At 38.8% G+C, this 21325-nt stretch overlaps 2 protein-coding genes and 1 pseudogene across 16 annotated transcripts in view; 2 read left to right on the top strand and 1 right to left on the bottom strand.

Moving 5' to 3' along the window:
* dlgap2b (discs, large (Drosophila) homolog-associated protein 2b) overlaps positions 1 to 21325 on the top strand; it is a 226557-nt gene that overhangs the window by 204874 nt on the left and 358 nt on the right. The gene's annotated exons all lie outside the window — the stretch shown is intronic.
* The window catches only part of ptprk (protein tyrosine phosphatase receptor type K), a 148615-nt gene continuing 135401 nt past the window's right edge, over positions 8112 to 21325 (bottom strand). For 8 of the 15 annotated variants that reach the window (XM_088324973.1, XM_088324974.1, XM_088324976.1 and 5 more), the window contains 6 exons: positions 19871 to 20044; positions 15854 to 15871; positions 14279 to 14536; positions 14054 to 14217; positions 12272 to 12407; positions 8112 to 9421 (listed from right to left, as the gene is read on the bottom strand). In XM_088324973.1, coding sequence (XP_088181099.1) covers positions 9368 to 9421; positions 12272 to 12407; positions 14054 to 14217; positions 14279 to 14536; positions 15854 to 15871; positions 19871 to 20044 — 804 coding nt within the window. In that variant the 3' untranslated portion in view covers positions 8112 to 9367. The remainder of the gene's footprint in view (positions 9422 to 12271; positions 12408 to 14053; positions 14218 to 14278; positions 14537 to 15853; positions 15872 to 19870; positions 20045 to 21325) is intronic. The other 7 variants (XM_088324975.1, XM_088324981.1, XM_088324983.1 and 4 more) reach the window with 1 other exon arrangement.
* On the top strand, positions 16938 to 17083 carry LOC148346747 (5.8S ribosomal RNA; annotated as a pseudogene).

Here is a 21325-nt window from a genome sequence, read left to right as displayed (position 1 = left end):
GTCTTTATCTTTTAAAAATGTGGGATGAATATAAATGCCAAATATTTGTATTTGTACAAAAAATATATGTATACTTAAATATATATATAATATATGCCTAATTTGAATGGAACTATTTTAAGCGCTTGATCACGTTTTTTTTTTGTTGTTGTTTCTTTTGTCCACCTGATTTTAAAGGCTCTTTAGATAGCATGCAGGGTAGTGAAAATAAATGTATTATTTAGTGTTTCATTGCTGGTCAATATTACAGCATTCTAAAGATTAATTAGTGTTTCAAATGTTCTTTTTAAGATTCATCATTTAATTTTTCCAAGTTTACCTTAACCCTGGGCACATTTACCATAGGTTTTATTTATGAATTTTTAATGCAAGTTTAGCATTCAACCATCATTTTATTTTGAGTTTCCCTTTTGCTTTGTGTTTTAAAGTATGACTCTTTAAACTACTGCCATCTGACATGTGTAAATAAAGATGCAAATTAAACTTTTTAAAGAAAGAAATTGGGTTGTGCCATGTTTGCTTTTCGCGTGATGAATATCTCTGTGAGGAGCGATGCTGCAAACAACCAGTAGCACAGTACAGAACAGGACAGCAGGAGACAGGCAGCAAACTGGATCTAATAAAGAGAAAAAAAACAACTGCACACTTAGGGTAAGATATTAAAAGTAGCTAATAGCACAGGACAGAACAGGACAAGGTTTGTGAGACAGGATCTAACCAGAATCAGATAGAAAAAAAACAGAAATAAAAACAAGTGTAGAGCTGCACAATGTTGGGAAGAGATGTAAAAATAATAGCTAATAGCACTGGACGGAGCAGTACAAGGTATGTGAGACAGGAACTTACAACTTACAACTTACCAACCCATAAAAATGGAAACACGCTAGACTTGATTCTGACTCGAGGAGTTTTAACCTCAAACATTATGGTGTTACCGTGTACTATCGTTATCTCGGATCATTATTTAGTTACATTTGAGGTGCTAGCTAAATGTAGTGTTAAAAAAGCTGAAGGATTTAGCGGACTCAATATAAGCACTGGCACAGTTTCTGAGCTCTTTGAACTCCTTCCTGGAGCAGTTGCGTCCTTTCCTTCATACAATGGCTCGATTGACTCACTCATGAATGAGTTCAGTACCACCCTGACTAGTGTCCTGGATTCAATAGCGCCCATAAAGCTAAAATCACGTCCTAAAAGACGCACGCCTTGGTTTACTGATGAAACTAGAACCCTTAAACAAGAATGCAGGAAATTGGAAAGAAAATGGAGCGCTACCAAGCTTGAGGTTTTCCATCAAACCTGGTGTGACAGCTTGTTAAAGTATAAAGCGGCCCTTGCCTCTGCAAAATCGGCGTACCTTTCGAAGGTGATTGCGTCTCAAAAGAACAATCCCAAAGCCCTTATTGACACTAGCATCGCTTACAAGGCAACAGACTATCGCAGATAGTTCGACGAACTCTGCTCATGACTTAATGGTCTTCTTTACACTCTGCTCATGACTTAATGGTCTTCTTTACTAACAAGATTCAATGCATACAGGAAGAAATTGCTAAAGAAATTATTAATACCACACTTATTAAAGGGCTGAATTTTACAGATGCACTACAGGGTGGCTGTCCTGGGAAATTGTCCGGTTTTAGTGAACTGTCAATTGATGATCTCAAACAGGTGGTGAATGCGGCCAAACCGACAACTTGCCAGTTCGACCCGCTCCCAGGTTAGCTTATTAAAAGTATTTTTGGCGTCCTTGGACCTTCAGTTCTAAATATTATAAACATATCACTCTCCTCAGGTGTAGTTCCAGCAGCTTTTAAGTCCGCCGTTATTAAACCCACACTGAAATGACCCAACCTTGATCCAGAAATCTTAAGTAATTATAGACCTGTGTCAAACCTACCTTTCCTCTCTAAGGAACTTGAAAAAGTAGTGGCACAGCAGCTGAATGATTTCATATCAGAGAATAACCTTTTTGAATCCATGCAATCAGGATTCAGGGCTAACCACTCTACTGAGACAGCTCTGATCAAGGTAACAAATGATCTCCTACTGGCAATGGATTCTGGCGCTTCATCACTTTTGCTGCTGCTGGATCTTAGTGCTGCTTTTGACACAGTGCACCACAATTTCCTACTAGAACGGTTGGAAAAATGGATTGGTCTCTCAGGAACCATCCTCTCGTGGTTCAGATCCTACCTCTCAGATAGGACGCACTGTGTTAAATGTGGTGAAATGACATCTGAGCCCTTTAATGTTACCTGCGGTGTTCCACAGGGTTCAGTGCTTGGCCCCCTTCTTTTCAGCATTTACATGCTTCCATTAGGTGATATTATTCGCAAGTACAATATCAGCTTCCACTGCTACGCAGACGACACTCAACTATATCTTCTGTTGGAGGAATCTCCCACACTAAAATGTGGAAATTTGGAGGCCTGCCTCATTGAGATAAAAGAGTGGATGTCACTCAATTTCTTGCGTCTTAACTCTGAAAAGACCGAAATGTTAGTCATTGGTCCATCTAAATGTCGTGACTTATTCTCAAAAACTGCTGTGAACATTGACAAGTGTCACATCACACAGAGTGACTCAGTTAAAAATTTAGGTGTCATATTTGACCCTGATCTATCCTTTGAAATGCATGTAAAGAAAATTACTAGAACCGCTTTCTTCCATCTTCGTAACATTGCTAAAATCCGTTCAATACTGTCTCAGTCGGATGCAGAAATTATAATTCATGCATTTGTTACCTCCCGTCTCGATTACTGTAATGCACTACTCTCTGGTCTCCCGAGGTCTAGAATCAAGTCTCTTCAGCTGGTACAAAATGCCGCAGCGAGGCTTTTAACTAGGACAAAAAAGTACGATCATATAACACCAATTTTGGCTAACCTGCATTGGCTCCCTGTTAGCCTTAGATGTGATTTCAAGGTTCGAAGCCTACGATCTGAGAGTGATCCCAAGAGCAAAGAAGTGTTCTGCTGGTTCGAGAGCGTTCTCCATCCGGGCACCGGTGCTGTGGAATGCACTTCCCCCTGAGATCCGATCTGCAACCTCAGTGGAAATGTTTAAATCTAAACTTAAAACTCACTTCTACTCCATAGCATATGAATAACCTACTCTTCTCGTCGGCTGAAAAATAGTCTGTGTAATATAGTGTAATAATCTGTGAAGCCCTTTGAGACTCTTCGTGATTTATGGCTATACAAATAAAAATGACTTGACTTGACTTGACAAGAATCCAACAGAAAAACTCAGAGAAAAAAATAACAAGTGTAGTGCTAGACACTGCGTAGAAGGGATGTGACAATGTTTTTAAGACAGGCAGTAACCAGGATTCAATGTAAATAAAAAAAGGCCAAGATGAAAACAAGTGTAGTGCTGTGGGGAGGTGATGTTACAATTAGCTAATACTGTGGTAGAAAACAGAACCGCACTGGGATAGTGTGCTGGTCAGGATGCAAAAGAAAATGACAAGAAACAAAGAGTCAAGTCAAGTCGTGTTTATTTGTATAGCCCTTAATCTCAAAGAGTCTCAAAGGGCTGCACAGACCACAGATTATTGCAAACCACAGACTATTATGACACCATCCCCTGATCTAAAACCTACATGAGGGCAAATAATACACATATATTGTCAACATAAAATATAGGTTATTCATATGCTATAGAAGTGTGGTTTGAGCTTAGATTTAAACATTTCCACTGAGGTTGAAGATCGAATCTCAGGGGGAAGAGCATTCCACAGCACCAGGGAGATCGCTCTAGAACCTGCGAATCTCTTCTTGGCTCTTGGGATCACTAGTAGACCAGCATTTTCAGAGCGAATGCACCGGACCTGAACATAGGGGAAATTAAATCTGAAAGATTTGAGGGAGCAAGTATATGCATGATTTTGTATACTACCAACAGAACCTTAAAATCACATCTTAAGATAACAGGGAGCCAATGCAGGTTAGCTAAAATCGGGGTAATGTGATCAAACTTTCTTGTCTTTGTTAAAAGCCTCGCTGCAGCATTTTGTACCAGCCGAAGGTTCTTGATTTTAGACTTCGGGAGACCCAAGAGTGGTACATTACAGAAATCCGACTTAGACAGCATAGGGCGCATTTTGGCAATGTTGCAAAGATGGAAAAAAGCTGTTGTAGTAATATTCTTAACGTGTGTTTGAAAGGATGGATTGGGGTCAAATATGACACCTAAATTTTTGACTGAGTCACTCTGGGTGATATTATATTTGTCAATGTTCAGAGCAGTTTTGGAGAACAAGTCACGGCATTTAAATGGACCAATTACTAACATTTCGGTCTTTTCAGAGTTATGGCGCAAGAAGTTGAGTGACATCCATTGTTTTATCTCAGTGAGGCAGGCCTCCAAATTTCCAGTTTAGTGTAGCAGATTCCTCGATCGGAAGATATAGAATAGAATAGAATATGCCTTTATTGTCATTGTTACAACATGTACAACATGTTTGATCTTACATTACACATAGTCCAGTGTTTTCCGAATTGCTCAGTCCACAATTGAATGGATTTGGGAGTACAGTCCATAAACATGCCCGATTAAAGTTGCCGTCGACAATAAAGCTCCGTTGGGGTGTGCAAGCTGCTGTTTAATGATAGCAGCGGGCAGGAGATTTAGCGCAATGCTAACGTTAGCATCCGGTGAAACTGTTAGCGGTGGAAAGTATACATCAAACACAAAGACCACAGTTAACTCTCCCGGTACATAGAAGGGTCTGCACGATACTGCTAGAAACTCCATATCGAGTGAGCAGTGTGTGTCAATGGTTCGGCTATTATTGTAGCGCGTAGTCTCCAACCCCTGTTTTTACCGGAGTCTTCGTCTCGTTTGAGCCGGTGATGTAATGCAGCGTCGGGAAAGCCAAGACTCCGTGATGGCAAAAAAAAATCCTCCAATTCCGGACGTTGTTGGTGGCGATCCGCAGCTCAAATTCACTCATTGTGGACGATGCATCTGGCGTTGGTTGAACATGCTTGGGAGCGCTGGTCTGTGTGGTCACCTTCTTAGCTCAGCCTTTGCTCCGTTGTTGTCATTTTCGGCAGGCGGGCAAATCTTCCAGGGAGATCTGGTGGTCTCTGTATATCCCTCGGGATGTAGTGAATATTATTGTAAATGCGAAGGGAGTCGAAGGGAAAATATGAGGGATCAGGGGACACTGAAAAACAAAGGACGAACTGGAGCCCGAGCCGCAGCTTCTGCACAACGCGCCGCCATCTTGACTAAAGTATATAGTTTAGTGTCATCTGTGTAGCAATGAAAACTGATATTATACTTGCGAATATCACCTAATGGAAGCATGTAAATGCTGAAAAGAAGAGGGGCATTTACTGAATCCTGCGGAACACCACAGGTAACATTAAAGGGCTCAGATGTCATTTCACCATATTTAACAGTGTGTACGATCTGAGAGGTAGGATCTGAACCATAAGAGGAGTTCCAGAGAACCCAATCCATCTTTCCAACCGTTCTAGTAAGATTATGGTCCACAGTGTCCAAGGCAGCACTAAGGTCCAGCAGCAGCAAGAGTGATGAACGGCCGTAGTCCATTGCCAGTAGAAGATCCTTGGTTACCTTAATCAGAGCTGTCTCAGCAGAGTGGTTAGCCCTGAATCATTATTGCATCGATTCAAAAAGATTGTTCTCGGATAGAAAATTATTCGGCTGCTGTGCCACAAGTTTTTCAGGTACTTTAGAAATAAACAGTAGGTTTGACACAGTTCTATAATTACATAAGCTTTCTGGATCAAGGTTGAGTCGTTTCAGTGTAGGTTTAATAACAGCAGACTTAAAAGCCACTGGAACTACACCTGAGGAGAGAGATATGTTTATAATATTTAGAACTTAAGGTCCAAAGACCCCAAAAAGACCTTTAATCAGCGAACCCAGAAGCGGGTCAAACAGGCAAGTAGTCGGTTTGGCCGTATTCACCACCTGTTTAAGATTATCAAGTGACGGATCACTAAATCTGTAAAAAAATCCCTGGACAGCAACCATGAACGCATCTATAGACCTTTAATATGTGGTGTACTAAAATTGTCTTTAGAAATCTCTTCCCGTATGAGTCTTCTTATTAAAGAAGACCGTAAAGTTATGGGATGAATGGGTAGAACTATCTGGAATAAACTGTTGCCTCGTTAGTGATGCTACAGTGTCAAAAAGGATTTTGGGGTTATTCTTTTGTGCCGCAATCACCTTCGAAAAATAGGCTGATTTTGCAGAGGCAAGGGCTGCTTTATATTTTATCAAGCTGTTACAACCATTTTTTTTTAGATTTCCTACAGTCTTGTTCAAGCGATCTAGTTTCATCAGTAAACCAAGGCGTGTGTCTTTTAGGTCGTGATTTAAGCCGTAGGGCGGGGCGCCACAGAATCCAGGACACTAGCTAGGGTGGCATTAAACTCATTCATGAGTGAGTCAATAGAGTCTTTATATAAAGGAAATTACTTTTACTGAAAGAAGATCAGAGAGCTCAGAAACTATGCCAGTGCAAATATTGCAGCCGCTAAATCCTTTAGTTTATTTTATACAATATTTAGCCAGCAACTCAAATATAACTAAATAATGATCAGAAATAACAATAGTAGAGGGTAACAAAGGAAGGCATAAGACAGGGAATGATGAGAACTGCGGGGAGGTGATGTGACAAATAGTTACTAGAACAGGACAAAATAGAAAAAGGGTGGTGCAGCATCTGGTAAATAGTACACAGTAATACATTTGAGATAACATTAGGCTGGTGAGACGAGCACTGTTGCACATTTTAAGAAAGGCATGTGACAAAACGCCCAATGGACAGGACAAAATAGGGCTACTGAGCTGAGGAGTGACTATAAGACAGAACAGGACAAAGGGTCGTGAGGCAGGCAGTAATCTGGATCCAATAGAAAAAAAAAAACAAGTGTAGTGCTGTGCACTATGAGGGGAAGTTGCAATTAGCTAATAGCACAGAACAGGACTAGGATAGTGCTGCAGAAAGGTCATTTGAGAAAAAATAGCTCCTAGAATAGGACAAGTGTGGAGAGTCATCTGGTACATAGCATACAGTGATAAATTAGAGGTGACAACAGATAGAGCAACAAAAACAGTGGTGCACATTGAAGGAAAGGCATGCTACCAAAAGCCAATCAGAGAGGACAGAACAGGACATGAGCTGATAAGTAACCTGTATCCTCCAGAAAATGGCAGGTGATAACAAGTGGAGTGAGACAGTCAACGGTGCATATTGTTGGAAAATGATATGACAAATAACTAACGGAACAGGACAGGACAAGAATCACAATAGTGCGTCAAAAGAATACAACAGAAAACTGGCAAGAAATACTGAATATAGTAAGCAAAGTATCGGTGCACACAACAGAGAAGGGAAACAAAAAAAGCCAATGACCCAGGACAGGGGAAGAGAAGCAGCTGGTTTGCTAGTAGCCACGTGTTAAGTCAAACCATTGGAAATAACAGACCTTAGTTAGTGAGTAAATTAGTTTACAATTTAAGCATAATATTATTACTTTGCTAATTACATTAATAATTTGAATCAAGTATATACTGTATTTTTTTTTAAGGTTTCATTTAACTCAGCACTTTCCAGTAATGTTTCCAAGTGCCCCTTTAGTCTTATACTTTTTTCACAGCACTTTCAAAAGCCAGTTAGAGCTAGTGTAAACAAAGGTTTCTTGTGAAGGTGTTCCTACCCGGAAAATTACTGCCATTGTAAGTTTTATTTTTGTATTGGTGTAACCCTTGCCTTTTTCCTATTAGAGAACGGCGAGACATTTTTCAGTGCCTTTTGGGGGAATGACTGTATCCTGATCACTGGCCCTAAGTATACACACATATACTTACATTTTGTTCTGTAAGTTTGTAATAAAAGACCTCAAGCTTATTTTTTAATTTGTTGAAGCACTCCGTCTGGTCTCGGGAGTCAAACATGGGAGAGACACGAAATGTCCACGCTAACATGAGCCAGGCATTGCTGTTAAAAATGGAAGGAACAGGACAGGAAATTGGCCTGATATTCAGCAAAATGGGAGTCTTTCTGAAAGTAGTGGTCTTTTTTATTACACCAAAGAAGCAAAACATTACAGACAATGACTATGAATATTAAACTTTGTATTCAGACTGGCTTGGCAGCAAACGTCACTGACTGTGTGGCCACTTTAGTGATGCAACCCACTTAATCTGTTGTTTCACTACTGCTTTACATCCTCTTTTTTAAAACAACCCAAAAAACAGGAACATAAAAAAAAGTTCCACCGAGAATAAACATTTAACATTTGTTTGTACAAACAAATAGACAATGCAACATTTCCATGGTCTGGTAAATCTCACTGCTCCACATCCTATTTACACTTGCCTGAAACAATAACTCCAATAAAAGATTAGGCACGAGCGTCACCTTCTGAAATACTGCACTGAGCCGTAAAAAGCACAGTAACAAGACAATACTACAGAGTAACTACGAAGCAGGGGAAAATAAACAAGCATAGCTATAATGCGCCGATAAACAGCTAGTTCTTAAACGCTTTGCTCACTCGTGGCTCCGTTGAATAATTTTCCAAAATGATTGTTCTCAGAAGCAACGGAAATAAATATGGACAATGTGCTTCAAACTTACACACATATTTACAAGTCTTTGGCTTATGAAGAGAACGTTTGCAGCACGTGCGGAAAAGAGACAGTAAAACTTCACCAGGCCGCCAGTACATAACGCAAAATAATTGATCGGAATGCTAAACTAAGGGCTAATTAGCGTTCATCTCTTTAACACATTCATAGCAACAAACCCCATTTTTAAGTAATTCAGTACTAATATATATATATATATATATATATATATATATATGTCTGACACTGAATAAGTTAAATAAACTGGCAATGAATGAGTGTGATGAAGTGAAAGTGTCGGGCCCAGCCCTGGATTCCAACAATTAAACTCGGTTCTCATTTCAACACAATATTTAAGAAAACAATTTTAAAAGACTAATACCATGAAAAAGATGACTACGCATTAAAAAAAAAATCACATTTTTTGAGAACAAAGTTATTCTTCATCACAGAAACAAATCTAATAATCCTCAACATGTAAACGTTCTTTTGAGTCATCATTTGCATATTTCAATCACAATTGGACTCAGTTTGAAAAAAAAAAAAAGGAAAAATGTGGGGACAAATATCTGAAGCCGGTGGCAGTATGGAGCGTGTGTAAAAGATAAACGTGGGCTTGGACTTGGCACTCAAAAAAGCTGTACAAGATCAGAAGCTCCTCAGCAAAAGTCCACAAGGGGACGCTCTTTGCTCCGGGAGGAATGGCAAATATTTTTGTCTTTCCCTCCACTGTCCTCTTCCGATACGTTTAGGAGGACTCGATGAACTCCAGTGCCAGGTCGTAGCAGAACCTGTACTGCTCCTGGAGAATCACAATCACCACAAACATTATAAATATGTGTTAATATGCAAAAAAACAAAACGTAAATATCACAATGCTATCAATGCTACAAGCTAGCAGTAACGCGTTACAAAAGTACAAGTTCCTGCAACACAATTACTTTTCTCTGTAACGAAAACTGTCACACATTATAAAACTCATTCAATTTAAGTCATGTTTATTTGAAAAACAACTAATCACAAAAAGAATTGTGGTATGGGTGTATTAATATTTTCTAATATTTTTGTGGTAGTATTTTTGCAGTATTTCTGTCATTATGTTTATGTAGTAGTATTTTTATAGAATTACTGTTGTGGTATTTCCTTGGAATTATTTTTGAAGTATTACTATAGAAATATTTCTGTCTTTTTGTTGTATTTGTGTTGTGAGATTTTTGAAGTAGTATTTTTTTATTATAGTATTTCCCTCATAATCATTTTGTAGTAGTATTTTAGGTTATTAGTCATGGTATCACATACAAATGTTAGAGAACTGGGAAAAAAAGAAAGTGATTAAAAATATTGCTTCACTTTTTCTCAGCTCAAGCTAAGCATTGTAAGTGACAAACGTTAAGTGTGGTAACGTATACATTTGTGTACAGAAGCATTGTACCAAAAGGTAAACATTTGTTTTATGGGGGTTTAATTAAAAAAAACATATATTATAAAGGGCGCAGCACGGCGACGCAGTGGTTAGCGTGTGTGTGGCACAGTTCTGAGGTCATGAAATCAAACCTTCCTGTGTGGAGTTTGCAAGTTCTCCCCGTGCTTGCAAGGATTGCGCTCCGGTTTCCTCCCACATTCCAAAAACATGCATGTCAGGTTAATGGGCCGGTCCAAATTGTCCCTTGGTGTGATTGTGAGAGTGACTTGTCAGTCTCTGTGTGCCCTGCGACTGACTGGCAAGCAGTTCAGGGTGTCCCCTGCCCAATGCCCTAAGATAGGCGACATGGGCTCCAGCACCCCCGCGACCCTACTGAGGATAAGTGGTGCAGATAATGGATGGATATATTATAAAGGCTTTGGCGCAACTCGTCAGTAAGTATCAACCCTCTGGGAATGATTTCAGTATGATAAATCACCATTAGATGCCAGGAGTGGGTTTGATCAGATTATTTTTCACACATTGAGGAAGCCCCCATTAGTAGTGTTGCTTCCTGTATCCAGTGATTGAAGTGTGTAGGCGGCCCCATATGGTGAGTATAGACGTAGTGAAGCAGTGTGGTGAGAGAAGCAAAAATAGTGATAGGTAGATCACACTTAAAAGAGCTTTTTTCTTTCTGAAAAAAGATAACGTATCGTGCATGTCCGCAGCCATGGTGACCGAAATTGTGCAACCATATTTTGGCTGCTAAAAACTTATCGCTTAGTTTCATGCATGATTTTTAGTGTTCTTGCAATAAATTGTTGTATCGCAAGCATGTCCTTGTGTTTATGGAAAGCATTTTTTAGTTATTGGCGGTATCACAAATGCAAAAAAAAGTCCCAAAGTAAAAGTTCAACAAAAAATGCATACTTTCACGAAAAGCCGTTTTTCTCAGAAGTTTCTTGGAAACTAGTACTTTTAAGAGACTTAGCAATGTTCAACTGTTGTTTACAAAACAATGGTGAAAGCTAGAAACATAGTTTGTTTCTAATGAAAGATGAGGGTTGGGGATTTCTTTTGATAAGTCCTATGCCTATATAGCTACAGAACAATGTTTTATGCATGCCTTCAAAAATGAAACAAAGTGGCAAAAATGGGATGGCACCTGCACTTCCAATTTGAGAGAAACCTCTGGAATAGAATGGGTTAATAAAATGTCCTCAGTACATGGAGTGTCCTGCATTACTCATTGAATTCAGATCATGAATTTTGATGATCTTCTAATCATTTCTGCATCACTCATGTTGTCACATACAACACTCAATCAGCCAGTTAGTGACAATGGGTGGGCATGTTTATATCAACCCACAAGGTACAACTGAATAGTTATTGTGGTGCCGTTTCATGCACAGAGTACGAAGATGCTGCTTTTCTCCTCATGCAGTACTGTATATACCCGTATCCAAGACAACTTTACAACTATAAAATATTTAAACAAGGGGATCAGCTTATATGCGCATATATGGTTGTGTGTCACCAGTAGCGAATAGTAGGCAGCAGATGCGGAGGGGCTCGAGGTTCATACAGGAACAACAAACCAACTAACGATCAATGGGGCAAACTTGAGCACATCATCCACAATAAATATGTGCTAAATTTTGCTCTTTTTTGGTAAAAAAAATTTCATGACTTATGAAGGCTCCGCGTAAGCCTAAAACAGAAAATGAGTGGTTAACAATATGCAAAACAAAGTGCAGATCAGTGCTTTCGGATTCTTAGGGAATTAAACTGGAAGAACCTGGTCAGATTTGTTATTACCCCCAAAATAAGGAGAAGATTTTGGAGGTACAAAAACAATGCTGAAAAGCATGTGGAGAATAAGACATTGACCACAAATGCGTATGTTTTGGCTGTGTCCAAAAATACAAGATTACTGGGACAAACTATGGTTTGTTTTATAGAAATTTGTGGGATACGGGATAGCCAAAACATTCAAAGTCCTCTATTTGGGGAATCTACCAGAATATATATTACAGAAAAGAAGATTACCAATAAAATAATATTCTAACAGCTAGCAAGAAGTAATAGGATTATGGTATAAACAAAAAAGAAAACAAAAACAACATTAAAAATTAAGTAACAAAAACAAAACATTTTCAAACGATCATTTTATGCATTCTCAAAATCCGATAATCGTTAAGTGCAAAAATGGCAAAAATTTATGCTAGCTTATTTCTTGGGACTCACCGGAGCATCCACCATGTTGGGTTTGCTGTTCCTCAAAGTTTTGACGGCGTGAAAGACGTCGACCACGCTTTGCCGTTTAGCCATTTCACAAATGATGCTGCTGGCGCAGAACACGCCGCTGCGACCACCTCCGTTCCTGCAAATACGCATTTAGCATGATTAATTTAATATCAGCTTCCTTATTGCTACATGGCGACTGGGAGACAGCTTATAAAAAGCATTAGGAAAAGGCTGGTATTGGCACCGATATCGATATCTGCTATCAGTACCTGACAATCGCTATAATGAAGATTACTGACAAGCAGTGTAGTCAGGGGAGATAGGTAAGGCTCAACCTCACCTGTCATTATTAAAGTATAAAATAAAAATAGATTAAATTCCTCAACGTAAGCACCGTTCTTCACTATTTTGGGATTCTCTTTTTCCAAATTGCTGAAATTTCACATTATGAGTATTATTAATACAAATAGTGCGGGGTGGGCAAAGTTTGGGTTAAAAATTTATGAGGGGCTGGGAGGAAAAAAATGTATTGATCTTATTTTTTGTATATACCAATTTATTTTTGAATCTGATACGATGTCAATACGTGAGAAGGCAAAGATACCGTTGGCCTTTCTAATTTTTCTCTTATCTTCATTTTAAAAATAAGTATCTTGGCATTTAAAAAAAGGCATTTTGCACATTCCATATGGGCAAAAAGATAAAAAAATGATTTTGATTTTCATTAACTCTGTATAATCTGAATAAAGGATAAAAATAGCAAGTAAAGAAAGATATAGCCAGCTATTGGGGGAAAGAGTGGAACCAGATCAACACGTTTTCATTTTAAGTTCCCCCCCAATATATACATATTATCATGAAATTTTAAATACATTCAATTACAAAAACAATAAACCATTTGATCACATGGGTTTTTGTCATGGTTGCCATGGTGCCCAATTGGCCCCCACCGTGTGGCGCCAGGTTCTGTCACGGTTGCCACGGTGCCCAATCAGCCCCCCCCCACTGACACCAGCTGAAACGCGTTGACAGATTGCTGCCGGTGTCAGAGTGTCTGCGAAACTCCTGCTAGACTCTGTGTGATATGCCAAGTCCTGTGAATTTGCCTGTGTTTGATCCTGTTTTATTTTTGGCCTGATCTGTTTGATTTTGACCACTCTTTGGTTCTGATTTCAATCCATTTCCGCGACCATCGATCCCCGGATCGAGTGTGCGCGCATTCCACCTCTCCCTAATAAACTATGAGTACGTTCCGCGATTGGGTTCTCATTCCCATTTACTGTCCTGGTTCGTGACAGTTTTAAAAAAAGCACCGGATTAAAGCAAAGTAATAAATCATGCCCTTTTTGATCGTATGCATTGAAATACTCCAAATACATACAGCTAAGCTCAGAATTAGTTTTTAAAAAAATGTAATATGATAAGTATTTTAATAAATAAAATAAATACTTCAGGAGAAATACAAGTAGAGAAAAATGTATTCAGCTATTAGAATGTTGGGCACACTGGGGACCGGAACGGCACCAAATCAACACATTTTCATTAGTACTGTTGTACTTAAAAAAAAAAAAAAGGAAAAGAGTTAATACATTCTATCATAATATTTCTAACATTTCAATTTGGGGGACCGGATGAAAAATCCTGTGGCCCGCAGGCTCTAGTTTGTTTTCCAACTTTGATGCAGGGTTCATTTATTAGTAAATCTGACTGTGCCTCACCAGACTCGAACCTCACCGCGTGTCACTGCTGATAAGTACTCAAAAACACAACGTTTCTACTCACAAGCAGTGGACGATGGTCCTCCCCTCGCCTTCCTCCCCTTCCCGTTGCCACTGGTCTACCTGCAGGACCAGCTTGAGAAAGGAGCGCTTGGAAGCCGGGACCTCCCTGTGACCCACCCAGCCCAAATACTGGAACTGCCGAACCATCAAGTAGCCTTCCTGAGGCTGAGGGGAAAAACAGCTGTCAATATGAAGTCACTTTTGTTTTTGCGCATTAGAGACTCACCCTGGTGAGGTTGCAGACTCGGAACAACCTGCTGATGACGTCACAGTCCATGGAGCAGGACATGCACTCCACCTGGACGGGCCCGTAACGTAGCATGCCTTCTTCGGGCCAGTATTGAGGGCATCCCTGGGCCAGGTCGATCTCGTTGAGCATAACAAGGCTAGTGCAGCCGTAGTCATAAACAAGCCGCCAAAAGTCTTTGACGGTGTTGGGGAGCGGATGCTGCGTGACGATGAAGGCGGCTGGCTGTCTGTAGCTCTGGGAGACATCAGTGGGATGAAACATTCACATTCTTGAAGATCTCTTTTTGTCCGTTACAAACAAGTTGGAGAAGTTCCATTAAGGGAACATGCAGGGGTCGGGATTGCATGCGCCACATATACAAACACGGCGAGTTTTGATAATGTCTACTATAATGGAGTGATGCTACGCAGACACACGTGTTAGCATACAGGGTTCATACACCTTTTTTCGTGGACAGGTTCAAGCAATTTGCAAGCACTTTCAAGGCTAATATTCCAACTTCTATAGTACCATGAAAACAAAGAAATCCGGTATAAATCAATACATAACCCTCTTGTTTGATGTGATTGAGTGCTGGCAATAGGAAAAAGAACCAGGAAATCTGATACATCCTAAGACAAATATAAAACCACCAGCTGAATGGGACACAAAAAAATAAAACTGTGCATCAATTCATTAGTGTTTGCTGCTGTCTCTGTTCGATTCATGTTGTATCAGATTTTCTTGTTATTTTTATTACAGACAGCTTTCGATGATGTCAAACTGTAGAGCTATTGATTGATTTATGACAGATTTCCCCTTGTAAATCTCATAATGTGGTATCAAATCGACACACTTTCAACTTAACACTCACATATTTGTCACGAAAACTGACTATATTAACAGAAGGTACATAAACTAAACTTAACCGAACATCAAGGTAAGACCAAAGGCCAAACTGTTTAGGACATCATTCAGTTCCTTCATCTATTCTGTCAATTTTTTCTTTTGCTGTTTTTCTGAGATGGTTTGATTCTGAAAGGAGGTAGTTTGCATTTAGCTTCACCTTCTTCTGCATTGCCGTCAGCAAAAACTATGAGCAGAGCCCTGGCATTGGCATTTTGGTGTGATTTACCAGTTCTGATGCACCTTTTCTAATGCACCTGAAGGGAGCGGCGGCTCTTCACATGACAACGTCATGCAAAGCAATGCAATAGCAGTGGCGTCCTGTTCAAGATGATTTTATGATTTATTTTTTTCCTTAATGCGTGGTCTGTTGACTCAGATTTCCGAGAAAATGTATATGTCAAGAATTTCAAGCCTTTTCAAGAACTTCACCCAAAATTCAGCTACTTTCCTTACCATGACATCCTGACATTAAAATTCAAGCAATCTTAAGGATTTCAAGCACCCTTACGAACCCTGTAGCATAGCACATACAGAAAAAAAACAGGCATGGGCAGGAAGTAGGTATGCTTGAAACTGATGGGTTTGAGAGGGGTGATTAGCGTGAAGACAGCGAAGCCATGAAACAAATCCAGTGTTGGAATATTCAAAGTGAAATTCCGTTACCTGGAACTCTTCTGACAGCTTGGTTAGAAAGAGGCCAAAGGCAAGTTTAACTAAGATGGATCACTATTATTATTTTTTTTTTACAAAAACCAATGCCTTCAGCTTTGCCCCGTAATGCCGCCCGCCTCTTCCGTACTCTTCATGCGAATAAGAAGGATGCAGAATAAATACTGGACCAGAGCTAACAAACATTCAAAATCATACTTCCGTAAGAGAATTTTCATATTTAATTTTTTTTTTCAAATTAGTAAATAGCGCGATTTTGAAGTCAAAAGTGGTTGTTAGACATAAAAAACCAGAACAAATCAAACCGGCTGTATCTGCAGGCATCCAGCAGATAGCACTAATAAGCCATAGATAACCAAAGAACAATGAACTTTGTCCACCCCCCCACCAAGTTTGCGCATTTCTTAATTTGCTATAACCTGGCAAAGTAAACTACAGAATGTTTGTAGTATTTAGTAGTACTGCTCAACTGATAATAATGGGAAAAATGAAATCTTGTTGTTACGTTTTTAGTCCGATCACAAAAAAAAATACAAAGACAAAATGGACCAATACTAGTAGCTAGAGAATAATGATTACATTATTTTAATTTAAATTGATATATATATATATATATATATATATATATATATATATATACAGTGGGACCTCGCTACTTCGCGGTTTGACGTTCGCGGCTTCAGAGCTTCGCGGTCTTTAATGGTTAAAAAAAAAAAAAAATTTTCGTCGCCGGAGGTCACTCCCGGGCCGCGCGACGGAGCGAGTTCGGCGGACGCTGCGTCACACGGCGCGACGCGAGAAAAGGTGGCGGGCGTGACCGGGCTACCCCCCATAACTGGGGGGAGCCCGCTCGTCCGACGACCTCAGTAGCGCGGCGCGACGACAGGCGGCCGTCCGCGGGCGGACCCCCGTAACTGTGTCGGTGTCGTGCGTATCACGCCCGAAAATACCCGCACCGCGGGTTAGGGGCTCGCTCGTGGGAGCGACCCAACAGCACCCGCGGTGCGGCGCTAATAAAAACCCTGCCGTGAATTTGTCTCCGATCGTCCTGGGCGGACTTAAAATCGCCCAGCTGTACGACTCTTGGCGGTGGATCACTCGGCTCGTGCGTCGATGAAGAACGCAGCAAGCTGCGAGAACTAATGTGATTTGCAGCTGTGATTGGCTGGCAACCAGTTCAGGGTGTCCCCTGCCCACTGCCCGGAGATGGCTGGGATGGGCTCCAGCCCCCCCGCGACCCTAATAAGGATAAGCGGTGCAGATAAAGAGATGAGATTTTTTTTTTTTATGAAGGGGCGTCGCTACTTCGCAGATTTTCATTTTTAGCAGGTGGTTTAGTTCCCCATTAACCGGGTCTAAAAAATAATAATAATTTTTTTTTTTTTTTTTTTTTGGAAGGTGTGCCACTACTTCGCGGATTTTCACTTATCGCGGGTGGTTTTGGTCCCCATTAACCGCGATAACAGAGGTCTTACTATATATATATATATATATATATATATATATATACATACACATATATCCACATATATATATATATACATATATATATATACATAGACATATACGTATATATATATATATATATATATATATATATATATATATATATAAACATATACATATATATATATATATATACATATATATACACATATACATATATATACACATATACATATATACATATATATACACATATACATATATATATATACACATATACATATATATATATATATATACACATATACATATATATATATATATATACATATATATACACATATACATATATATACACATATACATATATACATATATATACACATATACATATATATACACATATACATATATATACACATATACATATATATATATATATATATATATATATATATATATATACACACATATACATATATATATACACATATACATATATATATACACATATACATATATATATACACATATACATATATATATATACACATATACATATATATATATATACACATATACACATATATATATACATATACACATATACATATACACATATACATATACACATATACATATATATATATATATATATATATATATATATATATATATATACACATTCATACAGTAAACTAATTGCTGAATTGAGAAATTATTTTACTTACTATATTTTGGAGGGGAGGGAAACTTAAAATATTTATCAATCCAAGAACGCCCCCCCCCCAAAATAAATATATAAAATAAAATAAAAAATAAGCACTTTGGTAGAGAAGTATTATCCAAAAAACAATCATGTCGGCAAGTAACTACAGTTATCGTGTATCCTTAGTAAATTCGACCGTGCATGCATTACAAGTGCTCACATCAGAAACAAATAAAATAATACAAAAAATATTCCTCATGAGACTTTAGGAGGATGTCAGGAACAAAAAGAATTATATATTTAAAAAAAAACATAAAGGTAGGAGAAAAAAAGCTGCTACAAACGTGTTTTCGGTTAAGCACATTAACTCTTGGCCAGCGAGCCAATTATAAGGAAAATGAAAATTTGACGTCAGAAGCAGTCATTGAAACTTAACATTTGAATTGAGAATGCAATAAGACTTAATTTTAACATCAAAAGAGATGCAAAGCATTTTTAAAGTAAAAAGAAAAATCATTTCCATCTACATCCTTCTAAATTCTGGTGAAGATACAGCGTTCTTATGAAAAAGAAGACTAAAAAAAGTTAAAAATATATCCCATGGAAATGTGTTACATTCACAGCACTTTTATTTTCAGCAATTCATCCAGTTCGCTTTGCGCTCCAAGGAGGGAACTAGTTTCCCTTTTCGAATCAAAACCTGGATTTGTCTCTAGCTTTCTCGTTTACAGACACAGCATCACACAAACAGGGAAGGTAGACTGTACTGTATGTGTGTAAGTGACACAATGTATTCTACTGGTCAAAGGTTTTTGGTTTATTTAATTATTTTTAAATAGTATTTTTAAATGATATTTTTTAAATATATATTTAACATTTTATTAATTTCTTTGAACTGTAGACCAGGGGTCGGGAACCATTTTGACCCAAAGGGCCATGAAAGCAAAAATATTTTGATTTTTTTTGGGGGGGGAAAGAGCCACACCATATATTTTAAGACACAATTCAACAGAACGGCCAAAACCGCTGCCCAGACAAAAGCAAATTTTTTAGCACATTTATTTCCACTGAGATGTTTGATGATTTATAAAATCTATGAAATAAGATATAATGCCAGATCCTGTCTCCCATATCGATATAAATATACCGCTTAATATTCCTCTACCCCCAAAGTTACTTAAGAGTCTTGAGGCTAATTTTGACTGTCATTTTTTCCCCATAAATAATGGTTTCAAAACAAGGAGCAAGCAAAGTTTTTTTGTAAAAAAGTCACAATATACTGCCAACGATAATACCAACGTATTTATCTTCAGTGCAGACAGCGCTGTGTTTGGAGAAAGAGTGTGCGTGCCCTGTGTATGGCTCTGCCCATTCCTACTTCTCACCCAATCAGATTGCTCTGGGTGCTTTGCTAGAGCTTTTGGGTGTTTAATTAATGGTGTGTTGCTTTTAATCATCAAATGTCTCAACTATGAAAATAGATTGATGATGGTGTGAAACCTTGACTGTAATCTGTAGTCAAAATTGTGTCCAATATATACTGGACCAAACCCTTTCAACAGTCAGTGTTGTCTTGGCTTCATATGTGCAACAATCGGCTTCACATGTAACAACACCTTGTAAAAATTCGCTCTTTCTGTTTTATCATAGAGCCATACGTACTTATGAAAAAAAGCCATATACGGCTCGAGAGCCATAGGTTCCTGACCCCTGATGTAGAATGTTACAAAACATTTAACCAGTAGTTCCTTTTTCTACATATCATTGGAAAGACTTGATTCTCCTAATGTTATTTTTAAAACAGTGTTTAAACTTACAAGGTATTAAAACGTCCGTTGGGACGCATGTAAACTTACGTCCATGAGAGCAGCGTTGACATAGTTGCTACTTTCTCCGTCGATGGTGATGAGGAATGGCAGGCACCTGTCGGGCGGGAGGCCGTCCACGAAGCGGTTTTTGTCCTGGTTCCTGGGCAACAGAGCGATGCTGCAGTCTTCTGCCTGAGGCTGAGGAGTCACTGAGTTTAAAGTCTGCAGAACAAATGAAAAGATGAGAGTGACTTCATTGTACTCCACAAGTCAAGGAGGTTGTGGGAAAGTCGCTTTTTGTTTTAATGGATTTCTTAATAAATAAACGTCAACAGTAGGGCTGCGTTGACTGCATACCTGTCAACCTGTACGTTTTTGCCGTACAAAGTACGTTTTTTATGCATTTTAAGACGAGTACGACGTACAAGGAAATCTGTACGGAAAAACGCAAATTTGTCAATCGCATGCGTCTGCCGCCTGGGGCTTCCCCATCATGCATCATTCCGGAAAAAAAAAACAAAAACAAAAAAAAAACAATATGGTGAACGATTATTTTGTATTTTGTACGGGAAAATACGACAGTTTGTACGGGCATGGAGCCGTGGAGGTTGACAGGTATGTGACTGATGATATTATTAATGGCCAAATAATCGATAATCTTGCAACAGACACAAGTTGATCATTTAGATCAACTTAGGTTTTGGTCTTGTCCAAAACATAATGATGAAATGAAATGATCTGCATTTATATAGCGCTTTTCAAGTCAATGACTTCCCAAAGCGCTTTACATTGTGCTTCACATTTCCCAATAGCGGCCGTGATGTGTGCAGCCATGTAAGGCGCTAACCTGCTTATTGGGGGTAATTGGGGGTTCAATGTCTTACCCAAGGACACTTCGACATGTAACACGGACAAGCCGGGATTCGAACTGGGATCCCTTAATCCTAAAACGATGGCTCTACCTCCTGAGCTACTGCCGCCCCAATGACCTTTGGATTGCAATTTTTTAAATATTAAGTAAAGTCCTTGGCCTATTCATTGCCCTTATTAGAGTCCCACCACCCCTGCTCCACTTTAGACCAGCACCAATTGTCATTTCCTTTTCCAACCAACTTGCGAGGAGACCCATCCTCCTGAAAAGGACACACACATTCCCTCTATCACACAACAGATCTAGGAAATACTGTAAAATGTGAGGCTTGGAAAAATCGGATTCTCCTTTAAAGCTTCCCTACAGGACTTGAACTATTTCCTTACTATTTTTTTTTCTTTATTCCTATTATCATTACTAAACTAATTGATTGTTATTATTTTTATGAATTTAGTTCAGATGTATTATTATTATTATTATTTTATTTCTTTACTTAAGTAGTCCTTTAGTTTTCTTGATGTTGTGAATGTGTGACTGAATGATATTTAGGTGGGAAGTTGCATATTTTAATGTTGTTTTTCAAAGGTCTCGAGGCGCCTTCTACAGGACCAAAGTCGTAATACAAATACTGA

This window comes from Urocampus carinirostris, chromosome 20 (assembly GCF_059441175.1).
Source record: "Urocampus carinirostris isolate Australia breed hairy pipefish chromosome 20, RoL_Ucar_1.0, whole genome shotgun sequence".
Lineage (NCBI taxonomy): Eukaryota > Metazoa > Chordata > Actinopteri > Syngnathiformes > Syngnathidae > Urocampus > Urocampus carinirostris.
This window is presented reverse-complemented; position numbering and strand designations above follow the sequence as displayed.